Source organism: Trachymyrmex septentrionalis, unplaced genomic scaffold (assembly GCF_001594115.1).
Source record: "Trachymyrmex septentrionalis isolate Tsep2-gDNA-1 unplaced genomic scaffold, Tsep1.0 scaffold3, whole genome shotgun sequence".
Taxonomy (NCBI): Eukaryota; Metazoa; Arthropoda; class Insecta; order Hymenoptera; family Formicidae; genus Trachymyrmex; species Trachymyrmex septentrionalis.
In genome coordinates this window covers 196,644-220,975 of record NW_017305462.1, presented here as the reverse complement: position 1 = coordinate 220,975, position 24,332 = coordinate 196,644, and the positions used below count along the sequence as shown (strand labels likewise).

General features: G+C 33.5%; 1 protein-coding gene across 1 annotated transcript in view; it reads left to right on the top strand.

Annotated features, from left to right (window-relative positions):
• The window catches only part of LOC108749553 (neuroligin-4, Y-linked-like), a 251,026-nt gene that overhangs the window by 43,436 nt on the left and 183,258 nt on the right, over positions 1-24,332 (top strand). The window contains exons 2-4 of the mRNA XM_018488328.1: positions 12,082-12,442; positions 16,078-16,480; positions 17,254-17,429. Of these exons, the coding sequence (XP_018343830.1) occupies positions 16,233-16,480; positions 17,254-17,429 (424 nt within the window). The 5' untranslated portion in view covers positions 12,082-12,442; positions 16,078-16,232. The remainder of the gene's footprint in view (positions 1-12,081; positions 12,443-16,077; positions 16,481-17,253; positions 17,430-24,332) is intronic.

The window sequence follows — 24,332 nt, the reverse complement described above, 5'->3', positions numbered from 1 at the left end:
TAAAATGCTTAAAAAATAGTAAGGTTCTTTTTTTACTAATTTTATATAATATATTTTCAAAATTAAAACGTCAAGCGTTATTGAATTTTCGAATACTAAATCCACATCTATTTTTTTTTTATTTATATAATCTCCTTAGAAATTTCAATATCTATTTAGAAAAGGAGTCTATATTTTTCTCTCTCTTTTTGAATATAATTAAGTTTGGAATGCGCGAAGACAAGCAATCGTTCAAGCTATTAACTGATCCATACAATTAAACAAAGAGTTCAGGACGGACTTAATCCTTTCGGGTGTAATTATCAATCAAAATGCACTGCTAAAACCTTCCCGACAGTTGCGACAAGACTTCGATATAACGCGCAGCGGTCCGACAATTTTCGTGAAACTTTTCCAATTAAATTTTCGCTGTTCTGGAGAAAAGTAAATGCTGCTCGGAACGGCGAACTCGTTCGGATGCGGATGAGACTTACGACGATGCTCAGTGATTGATGGCTATACCTGTTTACCCCCGGTAAGCCGCTTTTTCTCGCTAAATTCCTGCATAAGTACGCAGAGCTCCGCTCGTAAATGCCTTTCACTTCCGGTTACGCCTCTTGTCAACGACACGTTAGACGAACAGGTTTTAGGTGAGGGATTGTGGACCTGTGGCACAAGCAGAACGGATTAGACAGATTGCTGATGATTAGAGAAAATTGCTGATAACAGATGCTCGGGAAAGAGAAATTTACGTTTATATTTTATAGGATGTATATATATTCTAGCAGAATATATATTACTAATATTTATGTATTTGTATATTACATTTTTTAATATACAAATAATTATGTATGATTTTTATATATATTTACTTTTAAATAATTAAAATAAATACATAAATTATTAAAAAGTAATAAATATATTAAATTAATTAAGTAAATAATTGGACTCCTTATACATAATTGTATATAAAAAATTAAATTGCAAAGGGGACTAATATCGAGTCGATGCTGTAAGTGATGCGTAAAATAGATGGTAGACGCCCCCTCTTTGGGCAATTTAATTTTTTATAAATTATGAAATATAAATAATTTGCAAATAGTTAAAATATAATTCCAATAAATGAAGGGTTCGAAAATTTACTTGTGCGCACGCTTAAAGTGCTTCTTCTTCCCTAATCTTAATTTTCATCGGATAGCATTATAATTATGAATCCGCAATTAATTTTTAATGAGAAAAGATCCATTGTAAATTTATATTACGCGATGCGAAATGCTATCGATTCTGTGCGGCATCGATACAAAGGACGTATTACACATAATTTCAATATAAATTCAAAATGCTACGTAGATATAGCGTGAATTTATCGGGCGGCGGCGATGCGACGTGCCGGTCTGAGTTGGGCAAGAAAAATTGTGGCTGTCCTGTAGGTAGCATGTAATTAACTCGAACAAGTCCTTTCATGCTTTTTTTCTTTTCAGACTCTCCTTTTTTCTTTACGCGTAGCAAGAATTGTCAGAGCAGCAGCGGCGCTGGCAGCCGGCTGACACGGACAAAGACCGCAACGCCGCTGCGCCGCTTTGTTTCACACAAAAGCCCGCGACGCGTCCGGGAGCGAGGAAAAATAATGGGAAAATGTAATAAATCGCGTGATTAATTAACCCACATTTGCCTCCGCGAAACAAACCCGCCAAAGGGTACCTAGTCCGGATGCACCGTTGGCTCGGAATGCTATTATTTTATTTATAATAAAGTCAAAAATGCCAGCATAATTTTATTAATAATCAGCAATTTGCACGTTAATAAAATGATTGCTTATGATACAGTATGTTTGGTATAATAGGTATACTTTTACATATTTATAGGTTGGTCCGTGTCAGTTATTTAGAAATCAACTTGTCGAAAAGTTTAATCCAAAAAGACTTTTGGAAGAACTTTTTTCTAATTGTCCGATATGTATTTACGGAACGAGAGATTTCCTTTTCAGCAGATTTTGTATGAAAGGAAAATAGTAGCCGGCGCGTGAAAGAATCATAAAATTCATCGTATCAATAGACAAACAAAGAAATCAATCGAGATTCGTGCGGTACGCACGAAAGAATTGAGCGGATAAACCGGTAAATGTAACTATATGTAATACATCCGGCGCATCTTAAATTCTATACAACTATTTTCGCTTTTATACAGTAATAAATAACGGTTGTCGATGAAATGCGATTCCGATCGCCTGCGTTGCTATTTTGCCGTGACGAAGTATTACGACAATCTCGTAATTACATCGGCCGTTCGAACAGATGATATAATATAGCGGAGCGTTATTACGGAAAACGCGCTCGCCTCGTTCCGTGCAGATTGATTAATAATACACGGGGATATCCCGGCGCTGTAATTAAATTTGTCAGGCGTGAAATCTATATCGCGCGTTATTCCGATTTTACGCGCGTCGCATAGATCACGCAGGAACAACGATCCTTACACAAGCTGGTCAACAGCAACACGTCCACGTCGTGTTAGTACCAATGATATACATAATTCTCAGGTATACCGATGGAAAACCTATATTCTCAGTTCTCTAACGTTCGCTGTAATGTCACGGGACGTTATCGATGTTATTAATAATTAATCGGACGTTAATAAAATTTTACACGTATTATGAATGTGTAAATTTTCTATTTGACAAACAAATTATTGTATATTGTGTCTCTCGCACCCATAGAGGAAAGTCATCGATACTGACATAGGTCTCTTAAAGTGACACCCCCTTTCTCAGAAACTTTTTTAACTACTGCACTTTATTAATACTAATAAAATAACGATCCGTTCAGCTAATCAAATAAGTACAAACTAATAATTCGCGCATTTGTGGCTTCTTTCTATTAATCAAATCAGCTAAGAACGAATTCTACGAATACGAAAATAAAATTCTTACGATTTTCTTTTGCAAATTGCGTAGGTTAAATAACAATGACTATATTATTGATAATATTACATTTTAAATGCTTGTAATTTCCTAAATCAGTTTTATTTAGATTATTTTTTCTCTTTAGTTTTTTTCATAATGCGATTCTAAATTTAAAATTGGGGTGTAGCGTAAATCGCCACACCTGTCTGTAAAACAGATCATGAGCTAACTTAATCTTTATAATGTTGCTTTAGAGTGTCAAATAACTCTGTTGGAGCTGAAAACAATCGTGCATGGAAAACCTCTCGAAAAATCGCGTTACATATTTGCACCTTGCAAAACAGCATAAAGTAAATATGCACATAATTCAATAAAAATGTTTTATAACGAAGTGAAAAGATTCTGGAATATACATTCACTTGTAGGTACTTTATTCAGATAATTCCTCCAAAAGAAAAAGAAGAATAGGAATACGTAGCATTACTGCTTATATTGTGTCAGTTTTGGAGCTCATTTTTGCTTATCGTACGAAAAAATTATTGCGAAATTGCAAACAGTATTATAATAACTGTTTATACTGTTTGATGGAAGGCATTTTTTAGTACCATTTTGTACTTATATTTTTAAAGTTTCATTTTTACTTTTTTGTTTAAGAAATATTGTCTAAAAACAAAGTGATATGTCGGTATCGATAACCTTCCTCTACTTTAAAATTAATATAATTAAAAAAATTAAATTTTCCTGGAAAGGAAAAAACTTTTTATTTTTTTATTGTGACAGAAAATTATTGACTGATTGATCAAATAATGTCGGCAAAAAAAAAAAACATTAATAATATCAACAATCATTTTCGTTTTACAATCCTTAAAAAACACCCTTTTTGAGTTGTATTGGCAAATTGTGACTCCAGTTTTCTCAAAATACGGATTAATAGCTATTATGAATTGCAATTTCGATTGAAAAAAGGTCCTGTGGTTCTTTGAGTTTACTATCTTATTTCCATTCGACTTCAAAAGTTCAACTTTTCATCGCTCACACGCTCTATCAAGGTTCTTTCTTTTCTTCGTTTTATCGGAAAAGTCCCAAGTCTATCTCAACTGCAAAATAATAAAAGAAATTCATTTTAAATTCACGAGCCACGCTTTTTCGATCAAAGGCTTCATTTGATGGCGAGCGTTTAAGAGCGCTGGAGAAATTAAAGGGTCTAAGATCTCAAAGACAAGGTCTACGAATTTGGGATTTAGAATCCCAGTAAGAAACCAGAAAGAAACTGACACATAAAAATATAAAGATATAATTTAACATTGAAATCGAAACCGCTTCAAAGAGAGATTTTTTTTCATCGAGATATATTAAAAAATTCATATTCTATAATATTAATGTATGTATACATGGGTCGTTTTTCATTCTTGTTCATTGTACTTAATTGTTTTCATTCTCTTTTTTTTTTAAGAAGTTGTTGAATTAAGGATAATTTGCTCAACCAGATGTATATTCTAATAAGGATGCTTCTGATAACATTGAGACGCGATAAGCGCGGAGTTAATTCGGCCAGGTGTTATCATAGCCAAAATCCGAACTCAAACTGCTCCGGATGCAACGGTTCGTGAATGTTTGACCGCACAATATTTGATGCTACGTCCGTAGATATTCCACTTCTAGGATCTAATCGTGGCTCGACCCAGATAATGGTTGACAGGAGAGCTGCAGAACTGTTCGCGATTTGAACGCCCGCGGATTTTGAACGAAACCTAATATAGAAAGTGCATACATCCAATCAAATATGAATGCATAAAATATACATGTAATACACTTTTCAATGAAACAATTCTTCGCAATTACGCAATATTAAATTATAAATATAAATCATGCTTTCGCACACTTGCGCATTTACTGAAATCTAATACTCGAGACTAATTTATCGTTGAAAGAATTATTTAAAGGTATTGAATAACATACTTTTAATAGGTCAGGTTAATTGGCATATTTATTATGCATCTGATTTTTAATAGATGCTTAGGAATTAAATAATTTATATTGTATATATATATAGATATATATACATAAATGTATATTATTTTATATCAATGTACATATAAAAATTTACAAGTTGTTTAAGTATACATTACAATACGCTAAAATTTTACGTCATTATTATGATTTAAAAATATTTTTAAAATAAAGTCTAAAAATACATATTAAAATATGAAACTTCAAGGATCTAACAGGTCAGGGAAATTGAAATCGCGTATGTAATGTCGAGCGTTAATTAAATATTGATAGCTTGAAACAGCGTACGTTTAAATAAATACATTTATTTAAGTTTGAATTCTTTATTTCAGCTTTGTGTACTTAAATATTGATTCATCATTATTTCAAAGTCATGGATTAATTTTTCTTTAAAGGATGATGTATTCTTTGTCAGCGACGTGACAAATTGGAAAAAAATAGCCAGGGATTGCTCGTCAATCCCATTTGAAATTGTATTCACTGACATAGGTGCAAACAAGTGGTAGATTAATATCACGTGACAGTTTAATTGGGGCAGCGTGGATTAAACTGGCAGCGTGGAAGGGTCAGCTGGACATTTTTCATGGCCAAGCCAAATAAATAGGACCATCCGGGTCGGCGGTCCTGACGAGCAGATAAATTCCTGTCACGTCGGTGTCCTGTTTCCATCTCCGAGAGCCTTCTGTCCCGTCGATTTATTCCAAAAATTGCAATAAAGTTAGCTCTGATAGCGAAGTGATTTTGCTACACCGAAAAAAAAAGAGGCGCGAAAATTGGCAACTTGCTTCCAATCGCGTTGCATTTGAGTCTCGATTTGTACTATCGATTCGATCAGCTGGTACAAGAAAGCGAACAATTGATCAGAAAGTCGAGGATCAAGCGACATCACATCGGGAGCAACCCCCGAGGATGCCTCGTCCTTCACCGCGAAGTAATCTCGTCCCTGACGAGAAATGAGGGCGCGAAGAGAAGCGAAGGGGATTCGAGGAAAAATTGAGGAAGGATAATATCCTCCACACATCCATTCTAGAGGTCGCAGTTACGCGAGAAGGTACGAGGCATCCGTAGAAGGCAAGACCGGTTAAGTTCGTCCTTATTGTTCCGCGAATTGGATTCGGCGGACTTAGACAGGAGGCTTTCTGGAAAATGTTGCGGCCGTATCGTCGCATTGGCTGGTTAAAGATATCTTCGATTGTCGCTTAGAGACTCTCGCACAGAAAGGTACTTACCTCTTACTTTCCCAGAAGCCTTCGCAGTGGCTGTGCGCTAACAAACTTATGTGAATCCTTTGGTATTTACGCTAAATCGCCTATCTAGTGTGCATTCAAAGGAAATTTGCGTACTTAAGTCCTTAAATGGGATTTTCGTGCTCTTCCACTTTGCTGAATCTTGGAGTGTTTGGTTCATGCGTTTTTCCTACCTTACACTTAAACTTAATAAGGAACTTCATGTGAAATTCTTAAATTAATTCTTTATTCCGTATTACATATTACAAGATTATTTAGATTTCGAATGTCAGCTAATTGAATTCTCTGAGATTAAACTTAAATCAGAGAGAACTTTAAAAAAAGAAAATTTTGATTTATCTTGGTTTATATATCGCTGGAAAATTTAAATTTCAAGCAAAATTGAATCTCAAACTTTTACTCTTGTATGCTTCCATATTTCAGGCAAAACTGTTCGCTGCATTTATTCTCTGCAATTTTTGCAAATGCTTCTACTTTTCGTGAACTTTTCTTATTAATTAATATCTTTTATTTGCGTTCCAATCAGTTATACGATATCTGTTATTATTTCTTATAGAAATGTCGATTTGTAACTCTATAACGTTATCTAGTTCTATCTCGAAGGGTCACTCGGATCCCCTAGGTGGTCTTCCGACGTTCCTTCCGTTTCCGGGAGAAACGACCATGGTGCAACAAACAACCCACTGGTTATTTGTCTTCGTTCAGTATACCGAGGAAAGCGGGCCAGAAGAAGGGTGGGTGAGTAAGAGGGAGAATGAAACATGGAAGGGATGAGAGGGTTATGAAGAGAATTCGCGAACGTAGCCGCAGCTGCGTCGCACTTTCGAAAAAGCTCCTGCCAGGGATTTCGTTTAGTCTCGCGAAGAGACATGGAATTTCACCCCCCGTCCCAAGAGAATTTTTCATTTAGCCCGCATTATTTATACGCACGCTTTGGCTACCTCCCAGAATTTTCCGTGAATGTTTCATGCGGAAATTAACGTGCCGCGTCTGCATCTTCTGAAAATGAAACTGCTTGTCCTGAGGATTTTGCTGAATGTTGCATTATGAAACCATTCCAGGTCCAAAAATAGATGTTATTTATTTCCATGAAATTTATTCTTGACCTAAATGTCCAAGTGGAACATTTTTGTCTGTGATTCAAAAGTATCTAGAGTTAGAGTTTTTATAAATGTAAGAGAATCATTTTATAAATGACTATTATAAAAAGTTACATAATTTTATTAATTAAATTAGTTATTAATTACATTAATACTTTTAATAGCATTTCAAGTAAAATTCTTTTGCCGTCATTAATTTTTTAATTAAATGAGTTTGCACTTGATAAATATATTTTTTCATCCGTTTGTTTAGCTTTTTAATTATTTAATTAAATTTTTCCAACTTATCCGGGATAAGTAAATATTCCTCTTTTGTTTGTTGACTCATAATTATAACTTTACATGCTTATTTAATATCTATAAGCGAATCAAATTTCAGAAGTTACACAATTTTATTAATAAAATTGATTCATTAATATCTTTAATAGCGCTTCAAACTTCGTTGTTATTTAATTTTTTAATTAAATAAATTTACATGCATTTAATAAATATATTCATTTATTCGTTTTGTTTAGCCCTTTAATTATACTCTCCAGCACGCAAATTCTCTGTAAAGTATCGTAGTATATGTTCCGAAGTTTTTTTTTTGCGCTGAACACGATATCAAGCAGAATTTGCGTAGCATATCAGAATTTTGAGCAAATTGGAGTAGAATGGGCCAAAAACCGCATCTCAATTTATTATTACATTCCAATTTATTAAAAATTCTGATGTACTACATCTATTTTAATGAACGGTATCGTACGTGTTGAGAGTGAAAAAAATCTTCGAGGTATGTACCACGATATTTTGAAGAAAAAAAGTGATTTTTTATTTAACTGTATAATTATACAGAAAGTTTAAAATCCAAATAACCATAACTTGATAAAAATGAGTCGTACGATAAACTCGAATTTATTTGAAAGATCTTGAATTATATTTTTAGGTACCATAGATTTAGAAACAATTGGTTCTTTTTCTAAAAAAAAAAAAAATACTGAAAATGGCTGAAAACGCCGTTTCTGGCCCATTTCACTAAAAATTTTGACGTGCTACGTAAATTCTGCCAATGGCATTTGTCAACGGTGTTTAGCGTGAAAAAATCTTTGAGGTATATGTACTATGGCACTTCGAAAAGGAAAAAAAGTGACTTTTCGTCGAGCCGTGTTATTAAATCTTTGCACTGTCCTGTGTGTGAAGGGATGAATAAATATTTCCCTTTTCGTCTGTTAATGTTCGTCTTAATGTTATTCAATTTTTTAATTAAATAAATTTACACGTATTTACCAAATATATTCATTTATTCGTTTTGTTTAGCCTTTTAATTATACTCCCCAGCAAATTCTCTTCAAAGTATCGTAAATAACTTAATCCATTAAGGACCGATGGTCGATTTTTCGACCAAAAAAAATAGTTCAACTTTTTATTGTATATCGTGTTTGGACCAATGGTCGCAAAATCGACCAACCCCCTCCGCCCCCTCCTGTCCCCAACGACCAACCCCAGGGTGAAACTTTTTGGCTCCTTAAGAGCACAGTAGCTTGTCATTAAAAGAATTGTAAATTTTAAGAAAAAAATTTGTCTCTTAATTGGGTCAATTATCACCTTACATAATTATTTCATACTATGTAATATTATAATAATATAACACTTATAAGGAAATGAAATTTTAAAAGAATTAAAATGATGGATTATTGCTTTTGCGAAGCGTCCGAGAGATAAACGGAATTTCAATAAATCGCTTGAAGGCTGCTACAAGCGTACAATGCATTTGTATACACACTCGCCGGGAGCATAGTGGCGATCTTGCGATCGATCGATTGGAAAGTGGAGCTGGTATTGGATGGCGGCCTCTTGGGTCCTCTTCGCCAGCATCAGTCACGAAACGCCGTTTTCTGGCTAGTCAATTTTGCGGCATTGTACGAGAAATATGGCGGAAATGGAGTTCTTCCGTTGCGTTCCGGGCTCTACGAGATACACAGTCCCTTTTCTTCCCGTCAATCTCGTAAGAAAGCGCCACGTCGTGAATAGCTTTCCGATGCTCGCACACGCTGCCGTGTCTTCCTGTGCCTGTCATCCTGTCGTAGTGCATTCTCTTTTAGATGCACCTGCGCTGTTCTAACATCTACTGACTGCTGCTGGACCGTCCAGCTATAAATTGTTGTTAAAGTGAAAAGAACAAAACTCGTATTAAATATTACAGCATTAGTAAGATGTGGAGGATAACAATAAACGTAGGTAACAATAAGAAAAGGAAATAATTGCTTTAATAAACTATAAAATTTTAGATTTTCCTCTTCGCATCTATATATCTGCTACTCTGAAAATGAAGCTCCTCACGATCTCATTAACTTAATCCGCAAAAATGAGACGAGAACCTCCTAAGAAATTAATCCAAACAAAAAAACTCTTTATATCCAATAATCCGCTTTGAAAATGAAAGACCTTGCTTACAAATTCTTAAACTGTTTTATCCTTAATTCCCTGTATTCTTATATTCTACTTATATTAATTAGATATAGAATTATCAAGCTGTTTTGAGTAAAGTTAAGTTACCATGTTGTTAAATTAATAGATACAGCTTGTGCCAAATGATAGGATTAAATCCTATCTCGTAAGTTCAAGCTTCCAAGAATCTTATGTACACGTTGGAATCGTATCGTTCTCGACCGAATTAACAAGCAAACGTATCGTTAACTACGATGCTACATAGTGTAACCGTTATTCGTTGCTTTGAATATAGTTACTGGGGATGCTAAACGAGTCTGTAGGACAGTACATTGTCCAACCAAGACCTCGACTTATGCCGGTAGTCGCGTTTATGTTTGCCACCGAAGTTGGCAACTGGTATCCGCCGACCAGAGACTATTTGAGTTTACCAAGTAGTAATAATTGTTCACCAGCACTGTCTAGACGATAACGGCATTCCGCTAAAATAGTCAGTTGTAACCCTGTAGAAAGAGTTGACTTATCCTTTTCAAGGATAGTCTCTCGATGTAATCAAATTCCGGTCTTGTATTTTCTTTTCTCGACGTGTTTCTCGCTCAAGAATCCACGCTGCAACAAATTTGCGTTATACCGATATCGTAAGCAGCAATGGCACGATAAGATTAAAAGGTCTTAAATTAAAATTAGTTTTTGTAATTAGCCGTGAGCATGATATAACTTTCGCATTTTTAAATAAAAGTACGATTACAGAATATTAAATACGTTTAAAAGTATATTGATCTGTATAAATTTATTTACATATTCATAAATAATTGGAATAAAAGATGGCAGGTATTTTTGTAAGACGTTAATTCGTGTGAAAATAATAATGTATGTTTAAACATAATTTTCACAAATTCTGAAATAATACTGCTTCTACAAAAATTTAAACAAATAAATAATTTAAAATGATTAAATTGAAAAATTGTAATTTTTTAAACTAATTTTTCATTAATTTCTATTAAGAATTTTATCACATCAATTTTAATTTCAATTAGCTTGAAAATTTTGAAAAAGATTCCTTGGATTTTTTTCTTTTTATTTTCCTTCTCCTCTCTTCTCGTCTAATTAAAGGTTTAGCCCATGTTGAGTTTAATCCCAGTACGTTACAATATATATGGAAAAAAAAGTAAAAAAAATAGGAGAGAAAGCAAGAGTATAAGAATGAATTGTAAAGACGAGGAGGGGGGGGAGGGAGAGAGAGAGAGAGAGAGAGAGAGAGAGAGAGAGAGAGAAAGTAAAGAAACAGTTTAAAACAGTAAATAATGATAATTGATAAAGTTGCGTTAAAATACAAAATTAATAGCGAATTAATTAAGATAAATTAAAATTCAATTTACAAATAAGTCGAATAGTAACAATTGGATTTAAAGTTACAAAAGTTGAAAGCAGTGTACAAAAGTATGTTGTTTATGAAATAAGTATGCAAAAATATATTATGTAAATTGGATCAGTTTATAGAGCAGGTTTCTGCATATCTATTTCACAAACAATATACTTTTTCAACTTTTGTAACTTTAAATCCATCGCTTTAAACTTTTGTATCTTTGCATTTATATTGTTACTGTTCACTTTATTTGTAAATTGAATTTTAATTTCTCTTAATTAATTGTTATTTTTTATTACAAATTTTTTTAGAGCATATAGTTTTTAAGATAATATTAATATTTATACGATTATATTTGTATAATTCATCTTTCCTTCAATTATATGTATTTTACATATTTTTTAATCTGTTATACTCTTTATAGTAATTAATTTATTTTTAAGCATAGAAATATAAAAAGTAATTGCAAAATAAATATTTTAGAATATCTTATAAAATATGAAATCTTTACCTTTGCTTTAATATGCGTATGCAATTGTGTTTTGATTTTGAATCGCAAACTGATTCAACATTCTATTCTATTTGAAAATTAATTAGCTAATTATTAACAAAGAGCTATAATGAGTCACTCAATTCTATACAATATCCTCAGCTGATTTGACAATTTATTAATGACCTGATTTAGTAATCTAGTTGACTGTCATACGATTATCATAATCTGATATTAATAATATATACTATTATTATATCCATGAGTTATGTAAATTTCTCTTGCTCTTTATAAATAACAATTTATAGCCAAGTAATAGTAAATTATAATTATTAAAATATACATTTGCCTTCAACAAATATATTATTATTAATTTTAATCTTAATAAATATTATACAAAGATTACATTTCTGTATAATTATTAGGTAAACAAAGAAATAAATATCATATTAGTTTCAAACTTAAATACAATTGCAAATACATTAAAAAAATTTTTTACACTACATAATTGGACGAATGTGTTTGTAAAAATTAATTATGTACATTTTTTTATGTTTCAGGTCACTGCGAGTAAAACTTAAGGGAACTAATATTCAAAATTTAATTAACTATTAGAAAAGAAAAATTGTCGCAGTTGCGCAAAGTTATAGTAGATAGAAAAAAGAAGAAATATAAAATGTTTGCGAATTAAAATTTACAAAATGAGAGACACGATAAGAATTATAACACTAAAGACTAACTTTTTTGAGAATTAATTTATATTTGAAGTAAATTGTAATCAATTATTCTCGCTATTATTGAGTGTACAAACAACATGCTAAAAAACGTTCTGGATTGAGCCTATGCCGACATTGTTCAATTCGAGAGGTCCCAGGAAAGCGGAAGGACTAATCGAAGTCATGACTTACATATATATAAATGGTAAGATTTATAATTTAAAAAAAATACATCAAACATTATGAAACATGATATAATTACTACAATGATATCAAATATTAGAAAACAGAAGAGAATTATTAATCTCATGATTACTATTGTTTATATAATCAAGTTCTAACAATTTAACTGACAAATGTGATGCAAAGTTGAAAGATTAATCTTTGTTTTGAATAATATTCTTAGAATTTTATTTAAAAGTCAATTTTTTCAGATATACTATATGTATGTCAGAGCAATTCAGTTTAAACTTTGTGATATTAGATTTTATTTATCCGATTTTGAAAAATATTTTTTACATAACTTTTGATTCGTGAATCGGCGAGATGGATTCGCGACAGAGATGGCCGTGTCGTTGATAAGGAAGAGAAATTATCGGGGCGAGTGACGGAGCCGAAACAGCTTATCTCCTTTTTCCCCGCCACGTGGATCACGAGGAAAACGTGGCATCGTTACACAACGTTGAATTTCCTTCTCCTCTCCAGGCCGATAAGTACTGATTTCCATAATGGCTCCACGTACGAGTGCACTCACTTATCCCCTACCCTTTCCAGCACTTCTCTCAACCCCCGACCCACCCCTTCTCAGCATCCGTTCATATATATAGTATGTTCACATATATACATATATATATATATATATTTGTTCCTTCTCTATCCCCTCATAGAAACTTCGGGTCTCCGTAATTTTATCTCATAATGTGAATTCAAGACTCGATAATCGCATCGAGACGTGATTAATTTTTTGATTTACGCTCTCTATGTACGCCAAAACGTTGCGACGTTTTTGTAATAGTGCCAAGAATTCCACTGACGTCCGGAAATATTTCAAGTTTTCAACGCATTCTAGTTATATCAATTTTCTTTAATTATTTAATGGCTGATTGTGATACGTAGATTTTTTTAACCTTTACATATTTTTTAAACTCGACACCTAAAATTATTCTTTCCTCTTTACTTATATCCTTAAATTAGATGAATAAATTATCTTTCAAACTGCTCACTTTTCGGTTATCTTATTTTAGTACTCACATAATATAAAATAGATTAAATTACTATTTATATATTTCCAATTGTTGGTCTTATTACATTTTTCATATTATCATTTCTTATTAGATAGAAATTAAATACTGAATATTAATAAAAAAAAAAATTAATAGTAAATATAAAATACATTAAAGTGAGGATTTATGTAAAGCTGTAGAGAGATATTAAACAGAGATTAATTAAATTTACTTCAAGATATTTAATTCTGTTAAAATATGGCAAATGTACGATGTCTACAGAAAGTGTTTCTCCGCGCTTATCGAGTCTGAAACTTTCCCCTTCTCGCGCTTATCCATCGCATTCAGCTCTTGTCGCTATTCCCTTCGGCCATTTTACTTTATCTTTCATCAAAGAGATGCAGATGAAACTTTCTGTCGCAAGATTAGAATTCGCTAATAATCGAAGAACGAAAAAGGTGGAGTTACTATCGTGCATCCTTGGAGAAACCACCCTCAGAATATCGATTACCCATCACATTGAGATGTATACTCGGTTATTCGTTCTATTCTCTTTTTTTTTTAATATCATTGTCATTTTCCAATAGAATCGATGTAACCGCGGTGCGTATTAATTAAATATTGATATAGTTAATTGAACGGGCCCGTTAAATAAATACGCCACCAAACCAGCAACGAGAATCGCCACATCCTGGAAATTAAAACTAACAAAAAACACGAAATTAATTGATGCGATCGAGCGAGCAACCGCGTGCGAAATAATTCGCGATAGCAATAAAGTGCAACTTCAATTGTTTCAACATTATTTATAACAATTTCAAATGGATATTAATTACTATTATTATTATGAAATGCTATTATGTGTGAGAGAATCGTCTTCTTATCTGCATCATTGTAGTTTACTATTGTATTAACTTCAACTTTGTGTCAGTATTAAATTTAGAATATTATGAGTGTCAAGTTTAACATAATAAACTTTTGTCATATTAATACAGAATGCATCTGAAATAACGTCCACTAATTATACTTTTTCTAATAAAACTGAGTTAAAAAGTCCTCTACCATTTTGTAATTTTTGCAATAGTTAAGTTAAATATTAATTTCTAAAGATTGCCGAATAAATGAATAAAATCGATGTATAAGACAATTTTATGATATCTTTTAGTGTTCCTTGTGAAATATTTTGAAGATGTTTCTTAAAGAAAACTCTTAAAAAATATCTGAAAGTTGTCTTATACATCGATTTTAGACATTTTGCTCATTGGGTAACCAAAAAAAGGTATTGCGAAAATGACAAAATGGTAGAGGACTTTTCGACTCAGTTTTTTTTATTAGAAACAACACTGTATGATTAGTGAGCGTTATTTTAGATACATTCCCTATATGAATATTAAAAACTAATGAGTTTAAAAAAATAAATTAATTATTTCCGTTCGTAGAATTTATTTTTAGAAAAGATTTCTCCAATGCTATTATTCTTCCATGTATTATAAAATAGAATCGATATATTCATTGCCAAAAGAAGAACATTTTTACCCTTTAAAGTAAATATTTCCAAGTGTAGAATAAAAGGATCATTAATTTCGCGCCAAATACTGTGGCCATTGTGTGTTATAATATCGGATAAAGATTTATTCTAACATAAGATATATAAACTTAAATCTACATACATATATTGCTCTTGTCCCAACATAATAAATGAATCTTGTTTAATGGAGGCAGGAGAATAAAAATTATTGATCTCATTTTTTATAGTAATATCTTATTTTTATACTAGAGGAGAGACCGGGGACAATAGTAACATCGTTAATATTTCTGAAACTGTAATAGATATGTGTGTATGGCTGCATGATAAAATTCTGTAGGCAGATCGGCATTGAATCGTTCATCACATGCTAGTTCTCGCGGAAAGTGCACAAGTGCAGGAGCAGAAATTACTTTTTTCATCCATCAAGTAAGTTTTATTGCGTGCACAAAATCTAAAATATTTTCTTTCTTCATAACGAAGGTATTATCGTAATGTGTTTTAATAATTATTGTACAATCGTATCTATAATTATAATTATAATCGTATCTACGTTGATGGTTTGCACATTTGAGTTACTTTTATCTAGGTTTTATTTGAAAAATTTACTATAAATCATAAAATACCATTAGGGAACAATAATAAACGTTGATGCCCGGAATTGGTTGTAAAAAAAATTAAACTAAAGAAAATTTTCTAGCTAAATAAATTCTACATCTAAAGGTACATACTTTTTAAATGTAAATATTATATTTTAACTGTTGCAACATTTTAAAGTCAAAGTATTACTTTTATCCCAGGTCTCCCCTATGTAAGGTTGCGATAAGGTTAAGTGCTTTAAGAATAATTTTTATCTGGTTATCTCGGAAATCTGTTTTTAGGAGATAGACTATTTATACAAATTGCAGTTATTGTGAAGCTTAAGACAGTATTGTCGATAGTATGTAAGAGCAATGATTAAGTATTAATTTTTAATAATAATATCATAAAGTATTAGCAACAATAAAGTTAGATAAATTATAAAATTACAGCATTTGCGTGATTTATAATCAGTGATCTTTGAAGCCTGCGATGTACGTGTAACATTTTCAGAGAAATCTATTGGGATGAGGGAGACTCGACGGCGTTGTAATTAATCGTGCGGGCGTAAATGAGAGACAATCGTTGCGGGACGCGGAGGTGATCCATAGATCGTGTCGGGCGCGATCAGTTGCGGTAGCGCAGGCGAGGCGGGGGAGGGTGGCAAGATGGAACTCTTCCTGATCCTCGTTTGCCTGGTCGCGCCACCCGCCCTCTCGCTCTCCATCAAGAGCAAGCTCAACCCACGGATCGTCCAGACGCGCTACGGCGAGGTGCAGGGCATCACGAGGTCCTTCGAGTATGCCAAATTCCTCAAGCCGATTGACGTATACCTCGGAATACCCTACGCCACACCGCCAGTCGGTAGTAACCGCTTTTCTCCAACGAGAGCGCCGAGTCCTTGGGAAGGAGTCAGGTAAAATGTGCTTCTTCGAAGATAAGAAAACGACACCGTTTTAATTATAGATTCCAGTCCTAATTATGGATCGAGTTACTTTGCGAATTAAATGTTTTACAGATGACAAATGATACACGTATAAATGAATAGTTGTGAATACTGTTTTTCGAAGCTTCGAAGCGTTTCTTTTATTATAAACTATGCAGAGAAGTCGTGTCAAGGATAATCAATTTTCATTTTTACATGTTAAGTCGATCCATTTCTCTTTCCAGCTTAAAAGCAAATACTTTCAAATTTTATAACAAGCATGATCTGCTCGAAATACTTCAGATGCCGCGCAATCTTCTTAACTCGAAGTGTCTGAGAATATCGCAGGATATACAACATTCTAAAATTATGCCGAGATATTCCTTGGCAAATCTTTCGGATGCCGACGTTATATCGCTATCGAGTCTACTTACAATTATACGTAACTATCAAAAAAATTTTTAATTTTTTAATCAAAAGTAGTAGCAACGTTGAATTGATTGATTTTTACTTGATTTAATGAGAAGAATATTATAATTAATTATTTAATTAATGAAGAAGATACCGCATATATTTTCGAGATATCAATTTAGGTATAATATTCGCCTTATAGTTAAGATACCTTGCAGTCAGTTTAATGCGTCCCGAAATACATTCTCGTCGACTACGTTCGTCTTTATTGAACGTGGCGACGCGTATTCTATACGAAACTTTGACCGTTCAGTTCGTTGTAACGCACGAACGATTTCCGATTTCCTCTGCAGATTATCGGACTCGGTGGGTCCAGTCTGCCCCCAAAAGCTGCCGGACATCGCAAACGAACAGGAAGCGCTCGAGCGAATGCCTAAGGGTAGATTAGAGTATCTGAAGAGACTGTTGCCTCATCTGCGTAACCAGAGCGAGGACTGCCTCTATCTGAATATCTACGCACCTGCAATGGGTGAGTGAACGTAAACCCTTTAGCGATTCAATCGCACGAGCAACTTTGCAACCGTCATGCGCGATTAGGTTGCTATCTCTCGTTATAAATAAAATTTTCAAGTATCTGAATTCCAATCATCAATTCTAGATAACTCGAAAACTGACGATGATTTAGTACTCGTAATGATTTCCTAGAAGAAAAAGAATCTACAACTCTTACGAGACATTAATCTTCCTTTTTTCAACCTTTACTTGAAGAAATTCAATTTAATACTGGAAATTACTTATTTCGCGCGAGTATTAAAAGCACCGAACCAAAGTTATTTTTAATACTCAAAATAAGTAATTAATCACCACTTTTCAGTATTAAATTTCGATATTATTTCGTGAGGAAAATACTTACAATGTTATTTAGTTAAAATTAATTTCTTGATGAAAAATAAATTCTATAAACAGATTATGTATATTGAGCTGAAAATGTGTATTGATTGTGAGACGTTATCGAACTACACTGAAAGGAAGTGTAGTTAAACCGATATATCAAGTATCAAAACTTCTTTATATGTCGGGCATACGCTCTCTGCTCTCCGAAGTCGCAACCAGAGACGATGCTCTTGACACTACCTCAAGGGAAGAACTTTGTAACGCTATTTTGCAGAATTGCATTCACTTTAGCAGCGTATAAAGTCCTAAGTTTCTTCAGATTTTTAAATGGTGAAGAGATAGTAAAAAAGAATGTTTAATTCAAGACTTTTTTTGTCAAATTGTAAAATTTAAGTTTAATCGTGTCCAAAAGAATGCTTAAAAAAATATAATAATTCATCGTCTATTCTCTTTTAAATGTCAAATAATTTAACAACGATCGCTTGTTAGCAATTAGCGTTGTTAAAAATGAATTCTTTAGCGAATAAATTATTTTTGCGCGTGGATATACATAATGAGTCCAATCCGTCAACCCTCTGGAAAAAACGGAATTTTAGATGGGCATTAGCAGATGAAGTAATCCTTACTGGTCGTCGGGCCGAGCAGCGTTGAACGAATGGCGCGGAAATCTACGAGTGGTTGGGGGTAAACGGAAGGGCGGGAAATGCGGGAAAAGCCTGAGGCAGGAAAAGCCGCTCCCGGCAAAGCAGGACGTTTTGTTCGTTACAGAGTGTCCCGATTAAAAAACGATTTTTAAGATGATTCACTGGCGGTCCAAATTGAATCGCTAATCTAAGTTTGAGGGAACTTTTCGCAGAGTCGGGGAAGGCCATGTGAATTATGGCGGCCGGGAATAGATGTCATTGACCTCCGTGCGATCCCAATATAGCGGCGGCTCGCGCGGATAGTCTGAAACTGAACTTCTCCGGGATTGTGCAAGTTATTGAGTTTCAGCTGGACCAACGTCTCGTTGAGAAGACACGCGGAACATTCCAAATAGATCGGAGATTAGAGCTCACGTGATGTGTGATTACTAAAGTCGGGAATGATGTAATTGGAAAATCTTTTTTACAGAGGAAGCATCCATTTCGGAGCTCTTTTTAAACATTGAGATATTTTCGTTATCTCTATGGATCTTATTACCTTGAACAATTTTTTACACACACGCGCGCGCGCGCATTCGATCAGCGTACGTAGAATTAACTATATGTAGGTATTCTCGTAAAGAAATTTTCTTAGGGTAAAGATGACGCGGGGTGGTCACATTTGCCGTTCAATTTCCGGCTGTAAGATGTCGAGACGCATGAAACAGCTTGCGAGCAAGGGGAAAAGCGAAATTTTCTATTTCGCCCGAGAAAATTCAGTGAAATACGATTATTGAAACACCATTCACTCTGGCCGACATACGTGGAGACATAAAAAGCCTCCCCTCAAGCTAAGGAAAAGGCCGAAGGAGAAAGTTTGGCGAGAGATATGAGGGTGAGAAAGAGCTTAGGTGACGGCAATAAAAAGGGTTGAAGATGAAGAGGCGTAACAGCAAAGAAATATATTGCGCGTACATGCCACGGTGTTCGACATTGCCTCCATGGTTGGAAACTGAAGAGAATGACGCGAAGAGATTTATCAAATATTTCTCATTTTTCTGACGCGCGCGCCACTGACACATGGCTCAAAATTGCTTGTTGAAATCTCTGCGCCATTACGAACTGCGTGAAACTTCCGTGAGATTATAGTGTGAACTCTAATAGATCTGTAAATCCTTCACAGTCTTTGTCGTTTGAAATTGAAGAAGTTGCTAGAATTTCTTAGTATTTAGTAAGTAAGTTTAGATTATCTTACTTGCTTACAATGTCGAAATGTAGAATATTTCAAGCATTCGAAAATTAATATTGAAGATGCAAATTAATCTCTTTCTTTATTAAGTATTTAATAAACTTTGCTACTATACGTAATTTTATCGTGCATTTTAAATCTTTACTAAATCATGGCGAGTCTTCCTCCAAATGAAACATTCCCAAAAGTTAAGAAACAAAAAGGTAATCGAGTATTAAATTAAGCGTTAGCTAAAAAGTCAAGTAAATTAAAAAAAGAAAAATTAAATGAATTTTCTACAAAAATATAATAAGTAATAAGACATTTTATGAACGAAAGTATAATTAATTAGTGTAACAATTTATTTTTTTAACTTGAAAAACCACATTTTTATATTAATCACCTCTCACGACACTAATTTTAAATTGATTTTTTCCTTTTTTAATTTATTTGACTTTTTCGTCAACGATAATTAGTTATCGTTTTAATATGAATTGTTAGTTTTTGATTGTTATTTTTAAAAGTCCTCAGATTTTAATTTATATTATTTCTTTTATGTTGTTACAATTGATTATGATAATAACAACCCAGAGTTTTATGTTTGATAATAACTTGCATAGTTGTAATTCGAAATTTTGGATCGCAGCCTCACAATCTCGGAAAGTGCGATTTTCAGACAGCCCTGAAAGGGATACGTTTCCTTCGACGCGGTATTGTCTTCCGAATTCTTACGTAATGGAAATTTCTATCGAAAGTTTCGATCCGGTTAATGCATGTTGTCGGCACTTCTTCTCCTCTGACTTGGGAGGGAAAGTTTCCGTTTTCCTTGGAAGACTCGCAATTACACGGCCGCCTGCACTCACAATTCTGGCGACGATAGGCAAAGCCAGTATCGAACGTATGGCAGAAGCGGAAGTAGAAGTTTTCGAGGCGCGAAAACTCGTCGCCTTCCTTTTCCTCCGCTAATAATCGAATCCACCAAGTTCGCGGAATTTGTTTCAACTCTCGGAATACTTTGAAATAAGGACCCTCATCTCTTCGTGATTCACGAGTCGCTAGCGAAAGAATGCCTCCTCCATCGTTTTAGACGAAAGTACAGCTTGGGAAATGATTTGTTCGTCTCGCACGAAAGATAAAGCGTCTCTCTTTCCTGCAAGTTTTCGTTGAGATTCATAGCTTCAAGAGTGACTTTCCAAAATATCGATACGATCGATGTAATTTGATCATGCGATCCGTTGTCACAAATTGATAATTCACGAGAAAAGGAAATGTTGGAAATACTAGTAAAGTGTGTATAATTCGAACGAATGAAAATTTGAGAAAAATGATTCGCGACGCGTCCTGAAAATAATTTTTAGATATTTCACGGCACATTTACGGAAATAACTTTAGGACATTATACCCGCGTTAGCTTGCGACGGAGCGACAGGAAATTTAATGTGGCAAGCCGAGGGAAATCGCACGATCCTTGCACATCCTTCCCCTTTTCATGAAAGAGAACGTCACGAGTGCAGAGTGCGCATTCGCTCAACTTCCGGCTCGAAAAGGCATTACTAATAGCTCTCGTCGCTGTGATTAATGGCGTTGGAGTGCTGCTCCGTTTAGTCGTTTTATTAATTACGCCGGATAACGAAGGTCACCGTCTCTGCACGAGACTGTCATTTATTATACACGACTGGGCAACCAAGTATGCTTATTGGCAAGTATACAAACGTGAACAATTCGATAATTACATATCAGGCGACAAAGACTCAGCTAAAAGTATCAGTTAAAGAAGTTAGATGAAAAATCAATACCAGCCAACAAATTTTCATCGTAAATACGTTCTAAAATCAACTGCAAAAAACAATTACAATAATAATTTAGCTAATGCTATACGGAGAGAATTTTTCCTTAGAGCTTACCCTGAAAATATGATAGTCGTGGGACAATATTGTATTTCGAAGAATTTTAATGTAAATCTCTCTCATTCATTAATAAACTATAATAAAGTGTAAAATAAGTTTGATTAATTTTATCGAAGTGCATGGTAAAGAATTCTTAAAATATTGTATTGTACCACAACTACCATATTTTTAGGGTAAATTTTAAAAGAAAATTCTCTCTGTAAAGTATGTTAGTTATGTAGCGCAATAATCATATTTTGTTGCAATTTTAAGTAAATAACTTTGAAAGTAAAGATCCAAATGGACTTTTGCATAAATATTTATTGGAATTTTATCAGTATATATAAAAAATTTGATTTAATTCATAATGCTATTTCTTCAGCGAATTTAGCAAATAAGTATTGCAAAATGAGATTTTATATAAGAATCAAGATTTTATATAACAAGGAAATTAAATAACTACTAAACCTATAGGAGAATCTTGCTCAAATTTTATATAGGTTCTCACGCGTAATAACAAAACAAATCTATGACATTTTTATATTTCTCGTGCTTTGAGTTGTAACATCCTTAATAATCGCTCTGAGAATAATAAATAATAAGTAGTGATAAGATTACAAAAGCTCGTGGAAAAATTCTGAAAATTGCGTGTATTATATACTAATTATATTGGATTTTTGTAGAATAGAAAGTTATAATGTTATTTTTTTCTTACGTAAAAAAATTAACGAAATCTTTTGCTAATATGAGACTGCCATGTTTAATTTTACATTTAGGAGATTAAAGCGGCTCTGAAAGATTTCCTTTGCATCTGCTCATGTCGAAAGGGCAGTGTAATAAGAAAGAATATCTGGGACCATTCTTCTGAAAGTCTGGGCCGTTTCGTGATACAATTTTAAAGTCGACATTCTCGTCTCGCTTCGCTGCATAATTCAGGAAGTTCCGCGAACAGGAGACGGCAAGATAAAGCAGAGGATCGATTCGCTGCTGATTTAATTATCTTTTAATGAAAGCCGAGATTCCCCGGACCGTTGTAATTTTACATCGTCCACGAACTGTGCAAATGCAGAATATAAATGGTAATTAAGGCTTGCCAGATGGACCGTGCTGCTGCGTTATTCCGGTCGATATAACCAAAATACACCGCAGCTAAGTGAGGTCTGACAGACTTGTTAACTTTGCTGGATTTATTGCTGCTTTCCACTTTCAAACTATTTGTCATATCTCTTTACTATTTGTTAGTGTCTAGTTAATTAATGTCGATTTTCCTTAAATCTTGCAAAAATCTATAAAGCACTTTTATGTAATTTTAGTGTGATCAATAATTTTGCAAATGAATTTTACGTAAAATTTGCGATGAGATATTTTAAATTCTCAAAATCAACAATAACAAAAGTGGTAAAAAGACACATCAAATAAAAAAGTCGATTGTTTTTATATTCTTTAGTAATTCTTTAGTAATTCAGGTAATAAGTTAATATTATTTTTATGATATTAAACGTCATTTTGACAAAAAATGATGCCAAGATGACAAAGAATAATGTCAGCTTGTTACTTGGATAAGTTTTGTATTAATAATATTCTCTTTAATTAGATTAAACAAAGGAACGATGGCAAGTTGTTTTTCTTCGATTGTTCTGCATTTTTGCCAGTATTAAGCTATGGAACTGATCGGACACTCTTAAAACTTTAGACCGTCGATTCAAATCTCAGTAGTGACACCTTCTTTTTTATTTTTTTACATTTTTAAAATTTTGCCTATGTAAAAAGTACGTCTTTTAATCATAAAAACACAAAGAATTAATTTTAAAGGACTTTTAATTTCAAAATAACTTATATATTAATTCCGTTAATGTGTGCCACTTTCTAAATGTTTCTAAATTTTTCCAAAATGTTTATAAATATTTTCAAACTTTTTCAATGCTTATTATAAAACGTGCTAATATTAAAAAAAGATTGTCATCACTGACATTTGAACCGGCGATTTAGAGAGTAGTCTGGCCAATTTTATAGCTTAATGTCTCTTAAGCAATTGAGCAAAGATATAATTTTTTGATATCTAACTTAGTGGCAAAAATTATGGAGGAATCGAGAAAACACATCTCGCGTTGTTTTTCCTTGTAAGCAAATTAACGAGAAACGAAAGACTTCATTTATTTATTATAATCTAAATATACTTTCTCAGTCGGAAAATTATTTGTTTTAGAAGAAATTCTGGAAAATTAATAACTTTCTGAAATCATGAGCGCACAAAGTCTCGAGAACAAGACACTGAGGGTCTCTTCTTGATAATTTAGATAGAAGGAAGCAGTATTTAAAGATAAAGAATGAAACGAACGATATATCCGCGAGTGACGCATTGTGGCAGAACTATTTTAATTGAACGAGGTGAAACTACTTTAATTAAGGGAAACAATTCTCTGTTAGGAGCGCAAATTTTCCCTTGACATCGCAATGGAAAGACAACTATTGTACATTTCTCTTAGACATTGTTGCTATTGTTAGACATTCGGGTTACCGCGTATCGTTGGATAAAACCACGTACGAGAGAGGGGAGTTTCCGAATGATTTTGCGTAAATTAGCGGCAGCTAATGGGCGTAATGGTATCCTTTCATGCGCAAAGGATCACATCCTCGCGCCGCTAAAGTAATTAATTATCCGTGGAGTTACCGATAGCGCATGTACAGCGACCTCCACATTTGTAGTAGATCAAGCTCGTGTTTTCCTAGCTCATCATTCTCATCATAAAATACAATGTTACGCATGTAATTCTGCCTTACTCTGTACAAAGTCTATAAAG